This window comes from Pecten maximus, chromosome 9, assembly GCF_902652985.1.
Source record: "Pecten maximus chromosome 9, xPecMax1.1, whole genome shotgun sequence".
NCBI classification, from domain to species: domain Eukaryota; kingdom Metazoa; phylum Mollusca; class Bivalvia; order Pectinida; family Pectinidae; genus Pecten; species Pecten maximus.
Genome location: NC_047023.1, coordinates 38,836,030 through 38,852,931, shown reverse-complemented (window position 1 = coordinate 38,852,931; position 16,902 = coordinate 38,836,030). Strand labels below are relative to the sequence as shown.

At 39.1% G+C, this 16,902-nt stretch overlaps 1 protein-coding gene across 1 annotated transcript; it reads right to left on the bottom strand.

Moving 5' to 3' along the window:
* Positions 1-1,433: 1,433 nt before the first annotated feature.
* Positions 1,434-14,328, bottom strand: LOC117335204. The gene is made up of 10 exons (XM_033895190.1): positions 14,221-14,328; positions 10,678-10,805; positions 10,006-10,141; positions 7,169-7,274; positions 5,857-6,048; positions 5,007-5,116; positions 4,441-4,549; positions 3,779-3,990; positions 3,231-3,320; positions 1,434-2,314 (listed from the first exon to the last, which is right to left on the bottom strand). Exons 1-8 carry the CDS (start codon positions 14,274-14,276, stop codon positions 3,844-3,846), a joined length of 984 nt encoding a protein of 327 aa, XP_033751081.1. The 5' UTR covers positions 14,277-14,328; the 3' UTR covers positions 1,434-2,314; positions 3,231-3,320; positions 3,779-3,843.
* Between the last annotated feature and the right edge of the window lie 2,574 nt (positions 14,329-16,902).

The following is a 16,902-nucleotide window of genomic DNA, read 5'->3' as shown; positions in this document are numbered from 1 at the left end:
TTTTTTGATTCGGTGACTTTTGTCAAAGATGAAATTTTCTTTTACTTGGCTTCGGTGAAATGTGAATAAATCAAAACAACCTTAATGCTTCTATTGATTTGCCACGTATTAAAACACAGTTGTTTTTTATTTTTATTTTTTTTTATTGCCAGACAAGACATGTATGAATCATTAGATAGTTCTTCAAAATATAATCTGTACAAACATTTGGTAGATAAAATCTCACTACAACATTATTCATGTAAATATTTCTCAAAACGTAATACAATATAATTGTTTTCGTCTATCGGTACATACATGTACCCTGCATATTGTAACAGGACGTTATTGAAGTATTGCAAGAAGTGAACGTTTGTGCAGTGTTTGTAACTAGAAGAGTATCACTTTCTCTTAATTTGCCGAATTTTTAAAACTCTAATATCAAGATGTATCAAAAAGTACTACTGGAAAAAACCCGTATGTATTAAGTTGTACAGCTAATTTAAAAGATTTAACAATGCCGAAGAAATATATATAAGATGTATTATCATAATATGCCTATTGTCTAACTTGATTTGTCCATTCTCTATACAATCTCTTTTTGACTGCTCTCCACTTCTGTTACGCAGTGCCCGCCAATCGTACGATGTATGAATTGTTACATGTCGGCCAACTGATTAGCTGTAAAGCTCAAAGTAAATAAACAAATTGAAATAGAATTGTACTGTAAACGTACTTATTTTAGCGGTAGTTTAATTTTAGCGCTTTTCGCGCTCTTTGTTGAGCGCTAATTCATGTACAGCGCCAAAATTTTGAATTTAAAACTGAATATTTACACAAGTGTACTTACGTATAACGGTAGTCTGCAAGCCGGCGGCCATCAATAGCACAGTACCGAGGTATTACTCTAAATACTTAAACAACTGACACAAAAGTCAATCACAAAATATTCAAACTTCGATTCCATTTTAACGGATTAATTAACGCCAAAATAAACATAATTTTGATATAATTTCACCATTCCGCCACTCACTAAAAATCCTTGATGGCATGTCTCCCTGTCAACATAAGGCGAAATGACGAGTATACATCCCCCTGATCGCTAGCCATGTCTCGTTACGGAGTATTCCCGATTTAATGTATAGAACTCCCATGATTCAATAAAAGACATGATAAAATGATGTTGTTTACAGTTTACATTTGTTGATACTTCGGCTTCTGTTTATTGACATCAATACGCGTAGTTGCGATGAATATTCTTCAGATGACAGATTAAATTTACTGATGTACATGTACATCTACATAATATATCTTAGCCTTTCGTGCTTTTTGTCTTTGTGTATCGTGTCAAGTTAATGATAAAACTAGAAAAATAGATCGATAAATAAATAGATAAATAAATAAACAAAAACTGGAGAAGAGAATACATTTATTTGGTTATTTAACACGTCTAAATGACAATATCGATCTACACCAGTACTCAGGTGGCAGTTCTTCAATACAGTTGCATTTCTTTATTCGAACATATATTCTGTAATACATATATGTTTATTGTATAAACTATTAGTATAAACTAGCAATTTATAAATATATTAAGAAAAAATTGAAAGTTAACTTCTAGTGAACTGAGTCATTTCTCATTTTTTCACGGTTTCACGGATACATATATCCAATGTTTTACAATGGAATGGGTGAACATTTGTCCATTGTCCTCGATCCTTATATTGAAATTTATATTAGAAATCGTATATACCATATAAGGCTAGCATGTATTATCGAACATGCCAGAAATATGTTCGGTAAGTGGAAGTGAATATTCCGTTGATTTTCTTGGAACCTTCTATTTGAATATGTTCTTTGTTGGTTTTCAGATTATGCATAGCATTAATATATATTTGGTGTACTTTATTATGTGTACTTTATTTGGTGTACTTTATTTGGTGTACTTTTTTGATGTCCTTTATTTGAGTGCATTTTCATAACTTGGTTTATCCTGGAATCTTATAATGCTTTCGCTCAACCATATCCCAGCGTTTTCTTTAGAAGTCAATATTGCTAGATATGATTTTCGTAGAAAAACATTATTGTTTTCTTATACAAATGTACATTCCACATTTTTTTGTTTCGTGGTTTTCGTCGTCATCCTTTCAGATATATTGTAACTTTAGAGACAATCTGCTAATTCAGTTGTGTGTGCGACAGTAGAGTTCCATCAGACTCAATGTCGGATCGACGAAGAAGAATCCCCACTGTTTCTGGGCCTTCCTACTGGGTCTGTAGTATCCAAACGACACCTCCTCGTCGTCCCCTTGTGCCGTCTGCCGAATCTCCATGCCTAAAAAGAATCAGAAATAATTAACAATAATGTTGTTTTTTTGTTGTTGTTTTGTTTGTTTTTTTGTTTTGTTTTTTCTTTAGCCAGTATCAGGCTATTGTTATACTTATATCTCCTGTACACAGTTCATTGTGGTAAACCAGTTACTCATTCCATCCTAACCGTATTTTGATATTTCGTTTAACTCATTTATAAGTCATTTGTTGCCAACAAAACCATGCGTTTACATTCGTCACCAATGGATCACAAACTGTTTGTTTTGTTTTTTGCTGGGTTTAATTATCGCTCCGTGGTTAATTTGAGGTGTGATCTTCTTGTAGTAGTTGGTGACAACCTCACTGAACAAACGCATGCCTCCCAGAGAAATTGGAGGAAAGTGTTTAATTACTCAAGGACATAACCACGACAGCACAGACAGGCCGTTTTGTCAGCTTCCCATGAAACACAAACCAACACGGAAAGGGAGCGTCGAGCCAAACACCTCTGAGGTAACTAACCGACTGAACTATCGCGGCCCCTCCAGATGTTTGAACTTGTATGTAAGCTAACACAAAATGAAGCTTTTTATATGCCATAAAAGTCAAAGAATGCAGCAGAATCAGTGTTACTTCCTACTTAGTCGTCAACATTTTGTTTTGACAAAAAAAAACAACAAACAAAACAAAAAAACAACAAACAAAAAAACCCCATAATATTATGTAACGGAATTAAAATGGTTAAATGTGTGAAAATAAACACAAATTCATTCGCGCATTAGCTAAAATAATCTGGTTAAATTCGTGACCATATGACAGCCACATTTGGTACTGAAGTAGCAGTTAAGGAACCAATCACATGTATAATTATGATAAATTGGTGTTCACATACTACGATCGCCCGTAAAAGATTTAATAATTAAAAAAAAAAAAAGTCCTACCTCTTTTGATGTCCACAAATCCAGGAAGCCATCTGTCCGGTATTTCCTTGACCTGAACTTTGACCTCTTTCACATCACGTTCTGTGAAACCTGTTCAAAGATTTGATTTTTCTCACTTATAAACATCACAAAAAAAACCTCTCACTTTTATTTCATTATCTGTGCGCTGAATACAGCCGCCGAAGAGAAGATAAGAATCTATTTATCAGAACGTATTTTATATTTGTTTTACCTTGCTAACCTTTAACACACTTAACATGACATGATTTTCAGGGAAATCCATTTCCGATTTTCCTACTGTTGTTTTTTTCCATATTTTTAAACGTCTGTTTATTGGGCTATTGCGAAATACAATATAAAATGCCAACGGGTCAACTATACCAACATCAACAAAACACTATTTTTTGACAAGTTAGATTCTCTCCTTAAATCTTATCGTGACAGTTGAACCAGGTCACCACTTCAGAAGAGATTTACATAGCCGATAATACTTCCTAGTTCGATGTTATTCATTACACTGAAATAATTGTATCTATATAGACACCTACCCATGACGAATTTGTTCCAGTCATCCCCAGTACAGTAACCCGTGTCGTGGCTGATTTCGCCAGAACTACTTGCGCCACCTGTCGGAAGAGTTGGCCCGATTTCTCCACTTTGAAGAGTTGACATGGTTGAGCTCCTCAACAATTGTCGACTCGCCAATACTTCCAGCGCTGCTTGAGATATCAGTCAGACACACATCGTTTTTGACACTACCCTGGGGAAAAATGAAAGAAGATCAACACAAGACTGGATTACCTACCATAGTACCATTTCTCTCCACTAGGTTGCGCTCATTAATACTACTGTATTTTATAATTCAAATGGTAAGCCAAGTGGAGAGTAGAAGTGTTCTTCGTAGCGCAACGCTATGGTCTACAGGAAAGATTGCAAAATGCAATGAAGATAACAGCGACAACTTTATGAATATGAGAAATAATATACAATTCATATTGACTGTCCCGTATACTATCCCAATGTTTGTTGGACGAGTAGATTTGTTTACTTATCTCCAAATAAATATATCTGCGTTTCTACCTACCAAGTGAAATATCCCATATCCAGTTGAATGATTCGGAGCGTCAATAAAATATGAAGACAGTATGTCATTAAATTGAATACCCTACTCGACTTATCCCAATAGGATTGCCATGGCAACTGATCTTACCGGATGTACGCTGACCCTGATGACGTAGGTTTCTGAACACTGCCTCACCAGCCTGTCTGCCATGTCATTCTTGTTAATATGTTGGGTCAGTTTGAGTAGTCTCTGTTTGCTGTAAATTAGGATACATCTAGGTTACATCGTGTACGTCATTATATCATACTGTGTTAGTACAATAAAACCAAGGACTACAGTTACTATAGAACACCCATAATGATATCAGCGAAAGTGGTGGACATTGGTGACAGTCGAACTAACTAGATGACATTAGACATGGACCATCATTTTCTGAAAGTCGAAAGCAATTGAAGATAACACCGGTATATACCAAATGTTTAGCTTCTTTGTTCATTGAAATCTGTTCTCATATTTGGTTCCTATGACTTAAATAGACCAATCGCAATCGCTTCACTTATTCAAATTTTGCGATAAGAAACCATATTGTCGAATTTGCAAAAGCTATCTGTTGAAGTTATCCGATATAAGATACATGTACATGATAAAAATGTATCATGTCAACAACAAACTATAGATTTGAGATTCCCTGTCCATAAAGCACGTCAACTCACACTTCCGGTTGTTTAATTTTGTCTATGACGTCATACAGGCAGCGTTCGATGCCATAGTCCAGGCGATCCACGATTTGGTTTGTGATAAAGGACACAATATCGTCACTGGTCTATAGTAAACACAAACAAGAAACTAGTTACAAAATGTGAGGGTAACATTAAGGAACACGTGTTTTGTAATTTTTATTACCGATTGTTTTATGGAGTTTAATTTTGTTTTACTTCAGCTTTCTGGTTTAAGTTTGACTGAAGGAACACCTGTTTTATGGAATTAAGTTTGACTGAAGGAACACCTGTTTTATGGAATTAAGTTTGACTGATGGAACACCTGTTTTATGGAATTAAGTTTGACTGAAGGAACACCTGTTTTATGGAATTAAGTTTGACTGATGGAACACCTGTTTTATGGAATTAAGTTTGACTGAAGGCCAACCTGTTTTATTGGATTAAGTTTGACTGATGGAGCACCTGTTTTATGGAATTAAGTTTGACTGAAGGAACACCTGTTTTATGGAATTAAGTTTGACTGAAGGAACACCTGTTTTATGGAATTAAGTTTGACTGAAGGAACACCTGCAATATGGGATTAAGTTTGACTTCAGGGGCACCTGTTTTATGGGATTAAGTTTGACTGAAGGAACACCTGTTTTATGGGATTAAGTTTGACTGAAGGAACACCTGCTATATGGGATTAAGTTTGACATAGAATGGGAGACAAATCTGTGAATGATGGGGAGTACATGTATTCCCCTCAAATGTATCAATGTTGTATTATTCGATATAACCGAACATTGTCATCACTATACTCGTCATGAGTGTTAAAGAGTTCGGTTGTAACAACAATACTTACGATTTTGATCTTGTCACTAATGTTTTGCTCCACGTCGCCATGGATACGTAATGCAGTCCTGGCGTTGAGGAAGGCTTTCTGTGCCCGGTCACGCTTCTTCAGCAGAGACAACATCACCTTTGATTTAATCGTTGTGGGGCCGTGAAGCCGATACATAATGGCCGTCAGTTTCTTCTCGTATTTGATTCTCGCCTGTATCAAATGGATTGATGTTGATTAGTGTATCTATTGACCATTGTAAGATTCGAAATGCAGACACGAAACTTGGACATATTTCAGAATGAGCCAACCGAATAAGCTGTGTAATGGTTACGATACAATGCAATCTTCGTTTTGATTCTCCGGGGAACGATAAAACGGTACCATCCACACTGCGAAGATTATCGGTATTTCGCAGCGTCAGGAAGACGATAAAACAATTTTTTTTCTCGTAAGTTTGTTTTGGTTATTTCTTTGTCTCTGGAAATAAATAATGATATAAGCCTTCATCCATATGTCGAACTATTCTGTCGTACTGGCCGTGCAACCCATTCTCGTTATTGTGTTATACCCTTATATACATGTACCTGTAGGTATCTCGTTAGTGTGTTGTACCTGTATATACATGTACATGTACCAGAACCTGTAGGTATCTCGTTAGTGTGTTGTATCCTGTATATATACATGTACCTGTAGGTATCTCGTTAGTGTGTTGTACCTGTATATATACATGTACCTGTAGGTATCTCGTTAGTGTGTTGTACCTGTATATACATGTACCTGTAGGTATTTCTCGTTAGTGTGTTGTACGTGTATATACATGTACCTGTAGGTATTTCTCGTTAGTGTGTTGTACGTGTATATACATGTACCTGTAGGTATTTCTCGTTAGTGTGTTGTACGTGTATATACATGTACCTGTAGGTATCTCGTTAGTGTGTTGTACCTGTATATACATGTACATGTACCAGAACCTGTAGGTATCTCGTTAGTGTGTTGTACCTGTATATACATGTACTTGTAGGTATCTCGTTAGTGTGTTGTACCTGTATATACATGTACCTGTAGGTATCTCGTTAGTGTGTTGTACCTGTATATACATGTACTTGTAGGTATCTCGTTAGTGTGTTGTACCTGTATATATACATGTACCTGTAGGTATCTCGTTAGTGTGTTGTATCCTGTATATATACATGTACCTGTAGGTATCTCGTTAGTGTGTTGTACCCTGTATATACATGCACCTGTAGGTATCTCGTTAGTGTGTTGTATCCTGTATATACATGTACCTGTAGGTATCTCGTTAGTGTGTTGTACCTGTATATACATGTACCTGTAGGTATTTCTCGTTAGTTGCCATTATTTGCTTGTGTTTCTTGATCAACAAGCGAAGAAGAGTTATCTTGTGTTTCAGCTCCTTCACAGTGACTTTGTTGAATCTGAAATTGAGAACAGAGCTTTATACAGTATATGATGCATGTATTTGTAATATTACATTTGCTAGCAGGCTCTCATTATACTCTGAAAGTGGATTAGAACCTCTTGTAAATCGTCGTTCTAGAAGAAAACTACAACTATTCTATAAAATTGCTAACCAACTCACTCCTAGTTACTTATCCACTTTATTACCTCCCTTGGTATCTGAAAACTCACATTATAACCTACGTGATGCAAATAATTACTCTCTATCGAACTTCAGACTTCAACTAACAAACAAATCGTTTTTCCCATCTACTATTCGACTTTGGAATCAACTTGATCTAGAGATTAGACATAGTATCTCATATTCAGTATTTAAAAAATCTATCTCAAATAAAACACATGTACCTACCCATTACTCAGTTGGAAATAGAAAATCTAATATATTGCATGCGAGATTAAGAAACAAATGTAGTATTCTAAAAAATGACCTTTTTCAATCGCATCTTATTGATTATCGCCATTGTCAGTGTGGACATCCTATTGAGGATGCATACCACTACTTCTTTATTTGTCAAAATTACTTTGAACAGAGAATCGAATTGTTCCGAAATCTAAACAATTTCATGCCACTAGACCTGCAACTGTTGTTATATGGAAACAATGATTTATCCATTGAAGATAATTTTATGATAAGCCAAATCACTCAGAAATACATTCAAGACTCAAGAAGATTTTAATTCCCCGTTTTCTCTTTTCTTATCAATATTGTGAAATATTATACATACATATATATATTGACAGTTAAAAGAAAAGAAAATGTATTTATAAAGTCTCTTCCGATTCCGATAGCGCAAGAGAAACGAATATTTTTTTCCAGAAGGCAATGGATCGAACGGAGAAAGCTTACCATGGAACAGGATATAACGAACATTAGAAATAGCAGTGTGTTTTTGTGCAGCGAATAGTTTAATCTTCTGCTATCGAAATCGGATTTGTTTTGTTTGCTTAGTAAAAAATTAAACTAAATTTATCAATTGAATATTTGAATAAATTGGAATCGTAATATCTCTCTCCCTGACTCTCTCTCTCTCTCTCTCTCTCTCTCTCTCTCTCTCTCTCTCTCTCTCTCTCTCTCTCTCTCTCTCTCCCCCCAGATATAATTGTTAATATTTCAAATGTCATGTCATCTTGTATAAAAATTGTAAAAAATCATGATAATTGGGAAAGGGCTTCATATAAGTTTGAACACTTGTGCCCAATCCTCTTGTATATATTGATACAAATAAAATATGTTTAAATCAAATTACATTTGTGAAGATAAAAACAAAACCTATTCTAGTGCACCGGGCAATTATCCCTTAGCTAGCATGACCTGCTCGTGAATTCGTAAAATAATTATCCAAAAAAGTCGATAACCAGACTTGAAGACCTTATCACATAATTTGGAAACGATAAAAACATCAACTGAATAACTTAAGATCATAACCGTATGATTCTGATGCCAACTGGGACGTTTTGTCTACTAGATGATACTGTGATTCTGATGCCCACTGAGACGTTTTGTTCACTAGTTTACCCTTTATTCTGAAGCCCGATTGGGTGTTTTGTCTACCAGATGGTAGTGTTATTCTGATGCCCACTAGGACGTTTGTCTACCAGGTGATGTCATGATTTTGATGCCCACTTTGACGTTTTGTCTACTAGCTTACCCTATGATTCTGATGCCCACTTTGACGTTTTGTTCACTAGATTGTCATTTGATTCTGATGCCCACTTTGACGTTTTGTTCACTAGATTACCCTATGATTCTGATGCCCACTTGGACGTCTCGTCTACTATATTACCCTATGATTCTGATGCCCACAGGGACGTTTTGTCTACTAGATTGCCCTATGACTCTGATACCCTCTTATGCGTTTTGTCTACTAAATGACCTTATGATACTGATGACCACTTGGACGTTTATCTACTAGATTACCCTATGATTCTTAATTATAATCCCGGTACTAATCGGATTATTTTATTGCATTTCATGGAAAATTTCAAGATAGTGGTGTAATTGAAAAATATATGTAGTTTATTGATTTCAACCAAACTTCCGCACCACAGACGGGTCGTAACAATATCTCAGTAAGGTTTTGTATATCTAACGGCACTACAAGCGTGAATTCCGTGTATTTAACCTTGATCTCGTTGCTCCAATTAGCGACCGGGTTCTCATTCCAAGGGATATTCATTTGTCTACCTAGCCTAATCAACTTACTTATATTAGTATTCATTATATCATAACTTGTTTGACACTTGGCCAATTCCTTTGTGTGAACTTTCGTTGGAAAGATTAAACATTTCTCTTTACGATCCGTAATATAAAAAAATATAATTATAAGAATTTCTTGTCAGGGTTTTTTTCTACCGGGGAGTTACTATCCTTTATGCTATAATTATATACATTGTAGAACATGGGTTGGGAATTTGTGCCAAATCACAATGACCGTGTATATATTCATAGCAAATAATGTCCTTTTTCCACCACAGTAAGACCCGTTTTCGAAAGAAATGGTTACCCGATCAGTGAACAAATTATACTTCTAAGACAGTTTTGTTTTCGTGATTTTAGAGCCCATTGCATGTGATCTTTTCTTACATGTACATGAGCGAATGAATCGTTTTCTTAAATACTTGCGATAAAATGTGTCTGGAAAGGAAACTGGGTCAATACATACATCCACTATATGGTTAATGACTTACGTCTCGAACTTCAGAAGATCCTCTTCCTGTTGTCGTGTAATGTTGGGTAACTCGCGAGTTCTGCAAGGACATGACAGGCTGTCTCCTACCACTGCCAAAGTGACCTTCTCCAGAATGTCAAACAGACCATCAAAATCTACAGAAAACGTCAAACAGGCGTCAAAATCTACAGAAAACGTCAGGCAGAAGTCAGATCTACAGAAAACGTCAAACAGATGTCAACATCTACAGAAAACGTCAAACGGGCGTCACAATCAACAGAAAACGTCAAAAAGATGTCAAAATCTACAGAAAACGTCAAACGGGCGTCATAATCAAATCTACAAAAAACGTCAAACGGGCGTCAAAATCAAATCTACAGAAAACGTCAAACGAGCGTCAAATTCTACCTAAAACGTCAAACAAACGTTAAAATCTACATAAAGCGTCACAAACAGACGTTAAAATCTACAGAAAACGTCAAACGGACGTCAAAATCTACAGAAAACGTCAAACGGACGTCAAAATCTACAGAAAACGTCAAAGGGACGTCAAAATCTACAGAAAGTGTCAAATAGACGTTAAAATCTACAGAGTAAGGTCCAACAGGCCATCAAAATTTGAAAAGAGTGTCGGACATAATTATCGAGCTGGGCAACAGGCACACTTATCTTTGTTTATGACTGGACTTACCTAAGATTTTAGTAGCCAACTCCGTCATGACTGTCCGACATATGGCCAACTTGGAAGTATTTACAAAACATCTTAGTCCCTCATCAGTGTCAGAAATAGCCTCCGTCATACAAACGAATCTATCGATGCTGAAATGGATTTGAACCACGAGCGAATTCAAAGTTCGTTCAAAAAATATCAAATGAAAAATATAATACAAATAGCGCTAACAAGAAAAGAAAGAAAGAAAACTGATTTAACAAAATTTTCATATAAATTACCGCAAAACAGATAACGTGAATAGAAATCCCAGAACTAAATCACCACTTGTAAGGTCACTAATGGACTGTACTGGTGTGGCATGGTAGTTTGGTGCCATGGTGAAATGAACCGTAAAAATACCATAATGGTAAAGTGACCCCCCCCAAAAAAAAAAAAACATGGTGAAATGAACCGGGGTCAAAATACCATAATGATAAAGTGAACCCCCCCACCATGGTAAAATGAAGCCACCTTATAATGTGTTTTAATTGACTTTCCTTTGCACAGTCAGTTACATGTAGCTTAGTTATTTCTCTAAACCTGATTAAACAAAACATTTCACTATTTTCTTTCTAACTTTCTCGACTGTAATATACCGGAACTAGAGTCACTACCAGTACCAGTGATAGACTGTAATGTACCGGAACTAGAGTCACTACCAGTACCAGTGATGGACTGTAATGTACCGGAACTAGAGTCACTACCAGTACCAGTGATGGACTGTAATGTACCGGAACTAGAGTCACTACCAGTACCAGTGATGGACTGTAATGTACCGGAACTAGAGTCACTACCAGAACCAGTGATGGACTGTAATGTACCGGAACTAGAGTCACTACCAGTACCAGTGATGGACTGTAATGTACCGGAACTAGAGTCACTACCAGAACCAGTGATGGACTGTAATGTACCGGAACTAGAGTCACTACCAGAACCAGTGATGGACTGTAATGTACCGGAACTAGTGTCACTATCAGTACCAGTGATGGACTGTAATGTACCGGAACTAGTGTCACTACCAGTACCAGTGATGGACTATAATATACCGGAACTAGAGTCACTACCAGTACCAGTGATGGACTGCAATGTACCGGAACTAGAGTCACTACCGGTACCAGTGATGGACTGTAATGTACCGGAACTAGAGTCACTACCAGTACCAGTGATGGACTGTAATGTACCGGAACTAGAGTCACTATCAGTACCAGTGATGGACTGTAATGTACCGGAACTAGTGTCACTACCAGTACCAGTGATGGACTATAATATACCGGAACTAGAGTCACTACCAGTACCAGTGATGGACTGCAATGTACCGGAACTAGAGTCACTACCGGTACCAGTGATGGACTGTAATGTACCGGAACTAGAGTCACTACCAGTACCTGTGATGGACTGTAATGTACCGGAACTAGAGTCACTACCAGTACCAGTGATGGACTGTAATATACCGGAACTAGAGTCACTACCGGTACCAGTGATCGACTGTAATGTACCGGAACTAGAGTCACTACCAGTACTTGTGATGGACTGTAATGTACCGGAACTAGAGTCACTATCAGTACCAGTGATGAACTGTAATGTACCGGAACTAGAGTCACTACCAGTACCAGTGATGGACTGTAATGTACCGGAACTAGAGTCACTACCAGTACCAGTGATGGACTGTAATGTACCGGACCTAGAGTCACTACCAGTACCAGTGATGGACTGTAATGTACCGGAACTAGAGTCACTGCCAGTACCAGTGATGGACTGTAATGTATCGGAACTAGAGTCACTACCAGTACCAGTGATGGACTGTAATGTACCGGAACTAGAGTCACTACCGGTACCAGTGATGGACTGTAATGTACCGGAACTAGAGTCACTACCAGTACCAGTGATGGATTAATGTACCGGAACTAGAGTCACTATCGGTACCAGTGATGGACTGTTATGTACCGGAACTAGAGTCACTACCAGAACCAGTGATGGACTGTAATGTACCGGAACTAGAGTCACTACCAGTACCAGTGATTGACTGTAATGTACCGGAACTAGTGTCACTATCAGTACCAGTGATCGACTGTAATGTACCGGAACTAGAGTCACTACCAGTACCAGTGATGGACTGTAATGTACCGGAACTAGTGTCACTACCAGTACCAGTGATGGACTATAATATACCGGAACTAGAGTCACTACCGGTACCAGTGATGGACTGTAATGTACCGGAACTAGAGTCACTATCAGTACCAGTGATGGACTGTAATATACCGGAACTAGAGTCACTATCAGTACCAGTGATGGACTGTAATGTACCGGAACTAGAGTCACTACCGGTACCAGTGATCGACTGTAATGTACCGGAACTAGAGTCACTACCAGTACCAGTGATCGACTGTAATGTACCGGAACTAGAGTCACTAACAGTACCAGTGATCGACTGTAATGTACCGGAACTAGAGTCACTACCGGTACCAGTGATGGACTGTAATGTACCGGAACTAGAGTCACTACCAGTACCAGTGATGGACTGTAATGTACCGGAACTAGAGTCACTACCGGTACCAGTGATGGACTGTAATGTACCGGAACTAGAGTCACTACCAGTACCAGTGATGGACTAATGTACCGGAACTAGAGTCGCTATCGGTACCAGTGATGGACTGTTATGTACCGGAACTAGAGTCACTACCAGAACCAGTGATGGACTGTAATGTACCGGAACTAGAGTCACTACCAGTACCAGTGATGGACTGTAATGTACCGGAACTAGTGTCACTATCAGTACCAGTGATCGACTGTAATGTACCGGAACTAGAGTCACTACCGGTACCAGTGATGGACTGTAATGTACCGGAACTAGAGTCACTACCAGTACCAGTGATGGACTATAATATACCGGAACTAGAGTCACTACCAGTACCAGTGATGGACTGCAATGTACCGGAACTAGAGTCACTACCGGTACCAGTGATGGACTGTAATGTACCGGAACTAGAGTCACTATCAGTACCAGTGATCGACTGTAATATACCGGAACTAGAGTCACTATCAGTACCAGTGAGGGACTGTAATGTACCGGAACTAGAGTCACTACCAGTACCAGTGATGGACTGTTATGTACCGGAACTAGAGTCACTACCAGTACCAGTGATGGACTGTATTGTACCGGAACTAGAGTCACTATCAGTACCAGTGATTTACTGCTATGTACCGGAATTAGACATACTTTAAGAAATGAGTAACAGAAGTCGTTGGGCTCGAACTAACGACCTAACAGGAGTATATCCTACCACTAGACTAAAGGGGAAATTGCCACGTACCCGAGCAAGTAAGGTGAGCTACGCTCAGCACTTTTACATGTATAGAATCGATGATGACCAAATATCCCAATTAGTCAAAAATAAATATTAATACATTGAAATCAACATACAGTGGTATTATCGCTCCTCAGTTAATGTCCTACTTATGTACTAATGTACACAAAGCATTCCCAGTCATAACAGATACAATTAAATATAAAGCAACACTTACGTTTTTCTGGTGAGGCGCGCGATTCTTGAAACGTCTGGGATTAAGATGTCCTCCATAATTACCGATAGATAGCAAAACGTAACAAAATTGCAGCTAACTGTGCTGTAGCTAGGCAGTAGCAAAGAGTGACGTAATAGAAAGAGTGACGTCACAATAAAGCGACATAGCTCAATCTATACAGTACGTCAAAGAAGAAGATCGGCATGCACGTTGTAGTGCTCAGTTTTAGGTTATTTCAATCCAATTTACCATTTATACAAAAGACATATTTAACCTGGATACTGACCATAATATTTTGTGATATGTGACGTCATTGCTTGAGGACTAAACATCATTAATTTGGTGTTGGTCGTGAATGACCGGGAGTTGCTTGACCTAATTAACTGGGACTGCACCTAACTAACCGGTAGTTAGACCTCATTTACCGTGGACTGGACCTCACTAGCCGGTAGATAGACCTCATTTACCGTGGACTGGACCTCACTAACCGGTAGTTAGACCTCATTTACCGTGGACTGGACCTCACTCGCCGGTAGTTAGACCTCATTTACCGTGGACTGGACCTAACTAACCGGTAAATAGACATCATTTACCAAGGACTGGACCTCACTAGCCGGTAGCTAGACCTCATTTACCGTGGACTGGACCTCACTAGCCGGTAGATAGACCTCATTTACCGTGGACTGGACCTCACTAGCCGGTAACTAGACCTCATTTACCATGGACCAGACCCCACTCGCCGGTAGTTAGACCTCATTTACCGAGGACTGGGCCTCATTAGCCAGTAGGTAGACCTCATTTACCAAGGACTGGACCTCACTAGCCGGTAGAAAGACCTCATTTACCGTGGACTGGACTCCACTCGCCAGTAGTTAGACCTCATTTACCGTGGACTGGACCCCACTCGCCGGTAGTTAGACCTCATTTACCATGGACTGGACCCCACTCGCCGGTAGTTAGACCTCATTTACCGTGGACTGGACCTCACTAGCCGGTAAATAGACCTCATTTACCATGGAATGGACCTCACTAGCCGGTAGTTAGACCTCATTTACCGTGAACTGGACCTCATTCGCCGGTAAATAGACCTCATTTACCGTGGACTGGACCTCACTAGCCGGTAAATAGACCTCATTTACCGTGAACTGAACCCCACTCGCCGGTAGTTAGACCTCATTTACCGTGGACTGGACCTCACTTGCCGGTAGTTAGACCTCATTTACCGTGGACTGGACCTCACTAGCCGGTAGTTAGACCTCATTTACCGTGGACTGAACCTCATTCGCCGATAGCTGGACCTCATTTACCGTGGACTGAACCTCATTCGCCGGTAAATAGACCTCATTTACCGTGGACTGGACCTCACTAACCGGTAGCTAGACCTCATTTACCAAGGACTGGACCTCACTAGCCGGTAAATAGACCTCATTTACCAAGGACTGGACCTCACTAGCCGGTAGCTAGACCTCATTTACCGTGGACTGGACCCCACTAGCCGGTAGTTAGACCTCATTTACCGTGGACTGAACCTCACTCACCGGTAGTTAGACCTCATTTTCCATGGACTGAACCTCATTAGCCGGTAGATAGACCTCATTTACCGTGGACTGGACCCCACTAGCCGGTAGTTCGACCTCATTTACTGTGGACTGGACCTCACTAGCCGGTAGTTAGACCTTATTTACCGTGGACTGGACCTCACTAGGCGGTAGTTAGACCTCATTTACCGTGAATTGAACCTCACTCGCCGGTAGTTAGACCTCATTTACCGAGGACTGGGCCTCATTAGCCAGTAGGTAGACCTCATCTACCGTGGACTGGACCCCACTAGCCGGTAAATAGACCTCATCTACCGTGGACTGGACCTCACTCGCCGGTAGTTAGACCTCATTTACCGTGAACTGAACCTCACTCACCGGTAGTTAGACCTCATTTACCGAGGACTGGGCCTCATTAGCCAGTAGGTAGACCTCATTTACCAAGGACTGGACCTCACTAGCCGGTAGATAGACCTCATTTACCATGGACTGAACCTCACTAGCCGGTAGATAGACCTCATTTACCATGGACTGAACCTCACTAGCCGGTAGATAGACCTCATTTACCATGGACTGAACCTCACTAGCCGGTAAATAGACCTCATTTACCATGGACTGGACCTCACTAGCCGGTAGATAGACCTCATTTACCGTGGACTGGACCTCACTAGCCGGTAGTTAGACCTCATTTACCGTGGACTGAACCTCACTTCTAGTTACGGGCTAGTGAGGTTCAGTCCATGGTAAAAGAGGTCTATCTACCGGCTCCTCATTTACCGTATGCTTAGTATTTCAATGTGATAGACACTGTTACTCTCAGTTCACTGATATACAAATTTATACATATTTGTATCCCCCCCCCCCATATTATGTTATAGATATTATTACACTCATCGTGCTATGATATACAAGTGTATATATAATCTATAATGTAATAGACACTGGTTCACTCAGCTTAGCCAATCGTGGATGGTTGGACTTCATTAACCGATATGCCCTAAATGTCCTTATACACTAGTAGGATAAAACGTATGTAAAAACACACCTAGGCTGTTACATTTGAATTATGTGTGTGTGCATTTATCTTATTTATGATATTATATGAACGAATATTTAATAAAATTAAAAAAAAAAAAACCCGTCA